This window comes from Palaemon carinicauda, chromosome 9, assembly GCF_036898095.1.
Source record: "Palaemon carinicauda isolate YSFRI2023 chromosome 9, ASM3689809v2, whole genome shotgun sequence".
NCBI lineage: Eukaryota > Metazoa > Arthropoda > Malacostraca > Decapoda > Palaemonidae > Palaemon > Palaemon carinicauda.
Genome location: NC_090733.1, coordinates 35,652,874 through 35,662,892, shown reverse-complemented (window position 1 = coordinate 35,662,892; position 10,019 = coordinate 35,652,874). Strand labels below are relative to the sequence as shown.

At 48.1% G+C, this 10,019-nt stretch overlaps 1 protein-coding gene across 1 annotated transcript; it reads right to left on the bottom strand.

Annotated features, from left to right (window-relative positions):
* Positions 1–227: 227 nt before the first annotated feature.
* On the bottom strand, positions 228–1,451 carry LOC137646344 (uncharacterized). Its single transcript, XM_068379450.1, has 2 exons — positions 1,024–1,451; positions 228–321 (listed from the first exon to the last, which is right to left on the bottom strand). The coding sequence occupies exons 1-2, from the start codon at positions 1,449–1,451 to the stop codon at positions 228–230; spliced, it is 522 nt and encodes a 173-aa protein (XP_068235551.1).
* Between the last annotated feature and the right edge of the window lie 8,568 nt (positions 1,452–10,019).

The window sequence follows — 10,019 nt, the reverse complement described above, 5'->3', positions numbered from 1 at the left end:
ACCCTGGTTAGGGGTCTTCCATTCACCAAAGACTCGGCTTTGCAGAACAGAGTCGATAGTGTGTCGTCAGTGGTGACCTGCTGCAGGCAGGTTGCACTGAGAGCTCTTCTCCCTAAGCGTATGAGGCGTTCCCAGACTCCTCTGAAGTGTGACGCATGTGGCGGGTTGAAACGCCACTCGATTCCCTTAGCTGCTAGGGTTTGGGCAATTTCCTCTTCCTTGAAGTCTTAAAGAGCTTCCTTCAGCTCTCGGTCATCTGCGACGAAGTTGGTACCGTTGTCTGACCATATTCTCTTGACAGCTCCTCGCCTGGCCGTAAATCTTCTCACAGCATTCACAAAGGAGTCTTGATCCATCGAGCTGAGAACCTCCAGATGAATATCTCGCACTGTCAGGCAGGTAAAAATGGCTCCCCAGCGCTTCACTGTAGAGCGCCCTTGCTTCACAAAGAAGGGACCGAAACAGTCTGCCCATGTATTGGTGAAGGGAGGATCCCCCGGACAGATCCGGTCAGAGGGCAAGTCGGCCATCACTTGATTCACTGGCCGACAACTAAGTCTTTTACAGATGACACAGTCACGTATCACTGATCTAACTACTGAATTTCCATGAACGATCGAGTAGTTTTTTCTTAGTTCAGCCAGAAGATGCTTCTGCCCACAATGGCTTTTTGTTTCATGGGTCCATCGCACCATCTTCCTCACAACTGGTGACTTGGATGGAAGAATGATGGGGTGCTTGCAGCTATCACTGATGGTGGCTTCACAGAGTCTTCCACCAACCTTCAACAAGCCTTCTTATAGAAATGGTCGCAACTTGCAAATCTTGCTGGATTTCTTCACCTTGAAATCCTTCTTGGAGAGTGATTTGATCTCACTCCCATACTCTTGAGCTTGAATCTTCTTCCATATTATGGTTGTTGCACAATTCATCTCGTTTGCAGATAACACTTCTGATCCACTCCTGGTTCCTAATCGCCTCAGTCGAGCGATGATTCGCACTATCTTGGTCCATGAAGAGAACTTGGCAGCAATCTTCTCCACTAAGATTGGTTCCGGCACCACCATGCTGAAGATGGTTGCAGATTGCTTAACTTCTGGATCTCCATCTAGTTCTGCTAGCTTAACATTGTCAGGAAGAGCTGGCCAACTGTCCTGCTCTTGACACAGGAACTCTGGTCCTGTCAGCCACAGCAATGACTCCAGCAAGCTGTCCACATCAAGGCCCCGCGAGGCCAGGTCTGCAGGGTTCACAGAGGTTTTCGCATACCTCCAAGCGGTGATGTCACTTAGGTCGCGGATGAGGTTCACACGGTTGTTCACAAACGTGTGGTATCTTGCAGACAGGTTACGGATGTACTTCAGGACAGACGTGCTGTCGGTGCAGAACACATAGTCACACAACTCCAAATCAAGTTCTGACCTGATCTTGCAATCAAGTTGAGCTTCCATAGCAGCAGCAGTCAATTCCAATCGTGGAATACTCGGTCTCTTGAGGGGAGCTACACGAGCTCGACCCATAACCAGTGTACTGTTCACTTGGTTATTCTTGCTTACCGTGCACAGATATGTGGCCACACCATATCCTGCCTGGCTTGCGTCCGCAAAATGGTGAAGTTGGTACGATGATACCTCCCCAAAGTCTGGAGGCACCAGGCTTCTTCTGATCTTGAGGTCTCCTAGACACTGAAGCATGGAAGTCCATCTGCTCCAGCGATTGGCTTCGTCGTTGTTCATTTCTTATTCCCAAGGTAAGTTGCAATGACACAGGTCTTGTAGTAACATCTTCCCTTTCAGGGTGAAAGGTGCAACAAAACCAAGTGGATCATACAAGGAAGCTACTACAGAGAGAACTCCTCTTCGCGTCTTAGGATTCTCCTTCATGTTGATCTTGGAGGTGAAGTCATCACTGCTCATGTCCCAGCGGATACCCAAAGCGCGCTCTGTAGGCAGCTCATCCTTATTGAGGTCCAATTTAGCCACTGATTTATCTCTCTCCCCTTCAGGCACGGCAGCGAGAATGCACTTGTTGCTAGATGTCGACTAGTTCAGCCAGAATGCTCCATCAGCACAGAGTCCAATGAGGTCTTTTGTCAATTGGATACAGTCTTCCTCGCTGTCCATTGACTTCAACAAGTTGTCAACGTAGAAGTTGCGTCGTATGGCATGGCAAGAGTCTTCACCATACTTGTCCTTCCTTGGTCCCTCAACCGCTGCCGTCTGTAGATTCAGTAAGCAGTGGTTAGGAAGCCTGACTTAGTGTCTCCCCTTCCTCTCGGCACTCTTTCGGGTGTCGGGCGCGGAGGTACATAGCCTCTTAGCCCAGCACTCATTCTGTTGTCTTCTTATGTGTTGTCCTTGCCGTCTGCCGGCCTAGGGGCCGGCCGTCGGTAGGGGGTGTTCTCTAGTTCTCTTTCTGTCGGTCGGCGGTGGTTATATGCCTTTGCCGGCCGGTATCCTCGCTCACCTGCCGGCTGCTATGAGTGGCGGCCGGCAGCCGGGAGCTACCTGGTGTGGATGCCAGCCGGCAGGGTTTGCTCACCGCTGCCGGCCGGCCAGGTACATCGCTCGGTTGGCCGGCCACTAAGAGTGATGGCCGGCAGCTGGGTGCCACCCGGGTATCTACGGACCGGCTACCACTGCCGTCCGGTTAAGGCATAGGAACTGGAGTTCTCCCCCGTATGGGTGATCTTAAGTTGTATACTTGAGACCTACCTTTGAAAAAAAAGGGGGGGTGGGGTACTGACCGGCAAGAGCCGGCCGGCACACCACTCTCATGTACTGTATCAGTTCTTCCCTGTATGGTGTATTCTACCAGGGGAGACCAAGATATAGTATGTTACAACACTGTCTTTTCTAACTTACTTGTGTTGCCTTGTGCAGTCACTTGGTGTTGCCTTACAGGGATGAAAAGAGAATTCTTTTCATCTTTAGCCAGAATGGTAAAATCTTACCTTAGGTGTGAGCTACACCTAATTTCCCTCGGGAAATATGATCTCTGGTTATTCTAGCAAAGACTAACCATTTGATTTTAATGGCTGGTGGGCTTCCACAGGTGATTGTGTGGGATTCACAAGTATGTGTCTTTCCCTTATTCTTTGTGCATGCTCATATATACATGTGAATTGAAATTCACTTGATATTCATGGAGATTTTCTTCTTTTACAGGATTGGCATCCGAAATGTGATAGCGTTTCCTGCAATGTCCGCAGCAAGAACTTTTGCGGACATGTCTCGTGTAGGAGGCACGCGGCTTGCGCAGCCTCCAAGGATGATCACCGCTACAGGGATCCGCAGGTATGTTCAGTGTGTACTAACCTGCTATCTGAGGCTTTTGAATCCCCTAGGTCGGCGGAGTCAAGGGACGCAGCGAGGGAGAAGCTCCGTTTATGGGTAAGGGGTTTCCAGAAGAACACCACTGGACCTTATCTTCCTAATGAGAAGATGAGGGCGTACCTTTTTCCCAAGGCTTCTACTGACGCTGTTGTTCCCCAACCTCGGCCGGAGATCCCTCTCGTCCAGATCCCAGTGGAGGAGGATGTTGCGGATGCCATGCAGGACATCCAGCTGGATGACAAGATGTCGGACTTGTCCGACCGTGCGGAACAGGACCTCCTCGCAGAGGGTGAGGAGGAGGATCAAGATCCGATTGCCGTGGAGGAAGAGGTTTCCGTACCTTCAGACGTTCCGGTTCCGGCCCCTGAACCTATTCCCTCTACTTCGTCCGCTCTTCCAGCAGAGCTGGGACAGGCTCTCTCTTCCATCGTTGGTATGATACAACAGATGCAGAGGGAGAATAGTCAGAAGGCCGCTGCAATGGAGCTCCAGATGCAGAAGATTACAGCGTCACGTGGGCCTCCAAAGAAGCTCAACGTGAAGGACCTTCCTGTGTGCTCGGATGCCAACCCGTGGAGATATGCCGAGCACATGCCGATGACGGTCGGGAAGATCGTCATGTCGGAGAAGCTGGGTTCAGTTCCCCTTGAGGAGGTGGAATTCTGGCCCAGCAGAGGGGCCTACCCGGACTGTTATGTCCGTCTGAAGAAGGAGCCGGCCTCGAAGGAGGAGACGGAACCGAGGGAGGTGATCATCTTGGATCACGCTAAGGCTCAAGCTGCACTAACGTCTGCGTTGAAGCAGAGGGGCTTCTCAAACTCAAAAGTTGCTGCTTTGAGTAAGAAGCACCCTTCCTTCGTATCTTCTCCGGCTAGGGCCTTCCCCTTTTTGCAGAAAGGGTTCGCGGCCGTTTTGAAGGCGTTAGAAGCTGGCAAACCATGCCCATCCCTGGAGGAATGCAAGCCCTTGTCTTTGGCCTTGCCGTTGGACAACAAGGACTGGAAGGAGGTACATCTCACCTTCTCGGTTGGGAAGTTGGACGCCGATATTGCAGGTCAACAGTTCGGCGAAAACCTTCCCAAATTGTCTGAATTCCTCCTACGGAGGGAACTTGAGACAAAGGAGCGTCTGGCAGCCCCGATGTCTCTCCAGACAAACATAGAGACAATGGCTAGCGACCCTAAGATGCCTGAAATGTTCATGGTAATGGCTAAGATCCATCTGGCCACGGTGACAAAGGACCTCTATAGCTTTGTCAAAGCGAGGAGGGCCTGCAGGGAGTTTGTGTTCGCCTCGGCCACAGTGAGGCATGAACCCAAGAAACTCATCTCATCCAGCATCTGGGGTAAAGATCTCTTTCCCAATGAGGTGGTTAAGGAGGTGGTGGACAAGGCAGCCACTGAGAATCGAAATCTTCTCCTTAAGTGGGGCCTGTCCCTTAAGAGGAAGTCTTCCCCTGATGAAGGCCCTCAGCCGAAAGGAAAGGCGAAGAAATCGAGTTTTTCTTCCCACCCAGCCAAGCCTTTCAGACCGTAACGTCAGCAGCAGCAGCAGCCAGCTTTGCCTCCGGTGCCACAATTGGTAGCCCAGACCCCTACCACCTTCCAATGGGTACCCCAGGCAGTGTCATCAGCATCCCCGGCATTCAATCCAGAGTTCGAAGGGCAATCGACCACGTTTCGAGCAAAGCCCAGAGGTGCAGCCAGAGGCTCGGCGAGACGCCCCTCTAGGGGAAGATGATTCAGAGGTGGTCGCGGCCAGGGAGGCAAGACTGCTGGGCAGCATTCAAAGTGAAGTGTCGCCGGTAGGAGGGAGGCTACAGTATTTTCGGGATCGTTGGACCTTCGATCCCTGGGCCCACAGCCTGCTCAAAAATGGACTGGGTTGGAGTTGGTACAGTACTCCGCCCCTGTGCCCTCAATTTTTCCAACACTCCACCCCCGTTTTGGAGGAGGACACTCAAGAACTGTTGGAGAAAAAGGTGATCCTGAGGGTAAAGTCCATCAGGTTCCAAGGGAGGCTGTTTTGTGTTCCCAAGAAAGACTCGGGGAAACTCAGAGTCATTCTGGAATTGTCACCACTCAACAAGTTTATAGTGAACCACAAGTTCAAGATGTTAACATTACAACACATAAGGGCCTTACTGCCCAAGAGGGCATATACCCTCTCCATCGACTTGTCAGACGCCTATTGGCACGTTCCAATAAGTCGCCGTCTCTCCCCCTACCTAGGATTCAAGCTACAACAATTACTTTACGCTTTCAGAGCAATGCCTTTCGGGCTAAACATAGCCCCAAGGATCTTTACGAAGCTTGCGAGCGCAGCGCTCAAACAGTTACGCCTAAAAGGGTTCCAGGTAGTAGCCAACCTGGACGATTGGTTGGTGTGGGCAGCATCCAGAGCGGAATGCTTACAAGCTTCCCTACAGGTGATTCAGTTCCTGGAACATCTAGGTTTCATGATCAACAGAAAGAAGTCTCGTCTTTCTCCAGCTCAGAGGTTCCAGTGGTTGGGAATTCACTGGGACCTAGTGTCACGCCATTTTTCATTCCAATGTCAAAAAGGAAGGAGATAGCGGGGTCTGTCAAGAGACTTCTAGTGTCCGATAGGATATCAAGACGCGAACAAGAGAGGGTTCTGGGCTCTCTTCAATTCGCGTCAGTAACAGACCCAGTGCTAAGAGCACAGCTAAAGGATGCAGCGGGAGTTTGGAGAACCTTTGCATCAAAAGAGCGAAGGGACTTGAAGAGATCGGTCCCACTTCGGCTACGTTCTCTTCTCAGACTGTGGTCTCAAGCCAGTCGTCTAAAGAGGTCAGTACCTCTTCAGCCACCTCCCCCGTCAGTAACAATTCACACAGATGCCTCAAAGGTAGGGTGGGGAGGTCACTCCCATCGGAAAAAAGTACAAGGGACCTGGTCCAAGCTATTTGGGACTTTTCACATAAACTTTCTAGAAGCTATGGCAGTGCTTCTTACCCTGAAGAAAGTATACCCACGTCACTCGATCCATGTAAGGTTGGTACTGGACAGCGAGGTGGTAGTGAAATGTCTGAATCGGCGGGGATCGAGATCTCCACCTCTCAACCAGGTAATGTTAGCCATATTCCGACTGGCGGAGAAGAAGAAGTGGCACCTGTCAGCAGTTCACCTTCAAGGAGTCCGGAATGTGACCGCGGACGCTCTATCCAGGGTTACACCGATAGAGTCGGAATGGTCCCTAGACGCAGGATCATTCTCCTTCATCTCGAGTCAAGTCCCAGAACTGCAGATAGACCTCTTCGCGACGAAGGACAACAAGAAGTTGCCGAGATATGTGTCCCCGTACGAGGACCCCTTGGCGGAAGCAGTAGATGCGATGTCCCTCGATTGGAACAAATGGTCCAGGATCTACCTGTTTCCCCCTCACAATCTGATGTTGAGGGTCCTCAACAAACTGAGATCCTTCAAGGGAGTAGCAGCAATAGTGGCCCACAAGTGGCCGAACAGTGTATGGTTCCCTCTAGCTCTGGAACTACGACTAGAGTTTCTACCACTCCCGGACCCAGTTCTGTCCCAGCAAGTCCAGAAGTCGACTGTCTACGATTCATTACAGAAAACACGGACCATGCAGCTCCTGATTTTCTCTCCCTAGCGGTGAAGAAGCGGTTCGGAATTTCGAAAGATAGCATCGACTTCCTGGAAGAATATAAGTGCAAGTCTACTAGAAGGCAGTATGAATCAGCATGGAAAAAATGGGTAGCCTTTGTCAAAGACAATCATCCGCATGAGATCTCTACGGATTTCTGCCTATCCTTCTTCATCCACCTCCACGGACAGGGGCTGGCGGCTAACACGATTTCTACATGTAAGTCGGCTCTGACAAGACCCATTCTGTATGCCTTCCAGGTAGACCTCACTAACGAGATTTTTAACAAGATCCCGAAGGCCTGTGCTATGCTTAGACCTTCAGCTCCTCCGAAGCCTATTTCATGGTCTTTAGACAAAGTCCTTCATTTTGCCTCATTACTGGATAATGAGGAGTGTGCACTGAAGGATCTGACTCAAAAAGTGATCTTCCTTTTTGCCCTAGCTTCTGGGGCCAGAGTTAGTGAGATTGTAGCCCTCTCGAGAGAGGAGGGCCGGGTTCAGTTCCTGGATGGGGGAGAACTGAACCTGTTTCCGGACCCTACGTTTCTCGCTAAGAACGAGTTGCCCACCAACAGGTGGGGTCCCTGGAGAATCTGCCCTCTGAAAGAAGATGCATCTCTATGTCCCGTAGAATGCCTAAAGGTCTATCTTCGTAGAACTTCAGACTTCCATGGGGGTCAACTATTCAGAGGAGAAACATCGGGCTCGAATTTATCTTTAAATCAACTCAGGGCGAGAATTACATACTTTATTCGCAGAGCGGATCCTGACAGTTCACCCGCAGGTCATGATCCGAGGAAAGTTACTTCATGCTTAAACTTCTTTAACTTTATGGATTTTGAACACCTTCGTTCATACACTGGCTGGAAGTCTTCCAGGGTATTCTTTCGCCACTATGCTAAGCAAGTGGAGCAGCTAAAGAGGTCTGTGGTAGCAGTTGGTTGCGTCGTTAACCCTGTTGTTTAACTCTGCGAGGAACAGTGGATTTAATTGGGACTTTGATTCTCGGGTGAGTGTATAGTTATATGCATTGCTATAACTAGAAGTGAAGGCTCTGGGAGCCCACAATGACTGTTCCGGCGCTATGGTGATTGTAGCACAAGTACAGACAGGTGTGCCGAGCGTTTCTGACGCTAATGTCAGTGGCTAGTAACATGGACTTTTAACTTTGATACCTTGGTATGTGAAAAGTAACCTGATTGTTTTTCTTTCAGATAACCATATATCCATGTACTACAGTACTTGTGTAAATTGTTGGTCATCCACCTATCATATGTATATAATTGTGGTAACCATGTCTATTTATTGTTAATCAATAAACTTGTTCTCGGGAACCTTGCGTCTCCTTCACCTATATTGATTTCGTTTCAATTATTGAGCATTCAGCCTATGTATATTAATCGGGGATATCTATAATAGCCTGTTCCTTAATGCAAGCCTTGTTGCACTGGTTTATACTTTCCTTAGCATAAAGGGCTCCATCCTTCTCAGAGGACGGTAGCGGCAGCAAGTTTAATCCTACGCAGATATAACCTTTTGTCCAATTCTACTTCGACCAGGGGGCTGGTCGGTTTTTCCCTTGGATGCTGTAGTTCCGTAAGGACTATGCTTTACTTCATATAGAGTGAGACCACTATATTGTATCGGCTTGCGAGTGAGTCATACATAGGTATATGTACTCTTCGTTCGTTTCTAGAGTCTAGTAGGACTCCTCCCTGTAGGGGCCAGGAAGCGCTTTCATGGTTTATGATTGGTGAAAAGATGTATAACGGTAACATCTTAGGTCTTTCAGTCGAGTTGACTAAGAAACATTCCTGAGGAGTACGGCATGTATTGAGAATCCACAAATACAGTAATGCTCTAGTATACTTCCATCAGGACGACATGGCTTGAGCCCAAAAAACGGATTTTGAGCGAAGCGAGAAATCTATTTTTGGGTAAGATGGCCATGTCGTCCTGATGGACCCGACCTGTCCCTTTTCAAAAAAAAGAAAAAAAAAAAAAAAGAAAAGGGCAGTAGGACCCCTCCCTACATACAGTATCTGTAGCACCTCGTGTATCGCTACAAGGAATACAGATGGCGCCGCGAGCGGCGCAGGGCACGCTTACAAAACGGGGAGGAGAGATGCCTTACGAACGGCTCCCCCCTTTTTTCTTATCGTTTTCGTTTTCTTGCCATTTGACCCCTACGAAGTGTTAACTCTATTCGGGGTATAGATTGCTATGTGGCGTGTCAAGAATACGTCCGCTGATATTTACGATATCCCTAAGGTCTTTTTTAGGGATACTCGCTCCAGGAGTTAGAATTCTGGGTACCTTAAGGTAAATTCTCTGGGAATATCACCGTAGTTGTAATATACCCTAGGAAGCTACCTTTAAGGAACTTCCATCAGGACGACATGGCCATCTTACCCAAAAATAGATTTTTCGCTTCGCTCAAAATCCGTTTATCCATTGTCTGTTTCTACAAAGACTAAAATTAGATACATTATAACTAATATGTGTCTGGTTAGAATGATTTAGGATATCAATTAGAAGTAGAATGAAATTTGATAACATATACAGTAAATATTGTATTTGGGAGTAGTTTGATAAGACGAAAATTAAAGATTTTTTTGAGCTTGGACTAATCATTGCAATAAAGAAGAAATTTTAAAAATTTCTTCTTTTTTCCTGTGAATATTCCACAATATATCATATATAAGTCATGAATAATTACAGTTGGATTCGGCCCCGGTGTGAGGTCTATGTTCTGTTTTTCCGCTTACCGCTTAAGTGCTTTCACTTCCGGTATGTTTTAAAAAGATCAAATGTTCCTTCAAAATTTTTAGGAAATATATCTTTTTGATATTTGAATGTTATTCACAGTACAGTAAAGTTTCTGTTTAAGGAATAATTAAGCCTTTTGTTAAAGATTTTCCCGAAGATTCTTGCTTTTCACAATACATTTTTTTTTTACCTCAATTGATTTTGCTGTTTTATTAGGATCAATCAATATGGTGCCCTAACATTATATTGTCATGTAACTTCCAAATCGGTTTTAGATTTATACAAT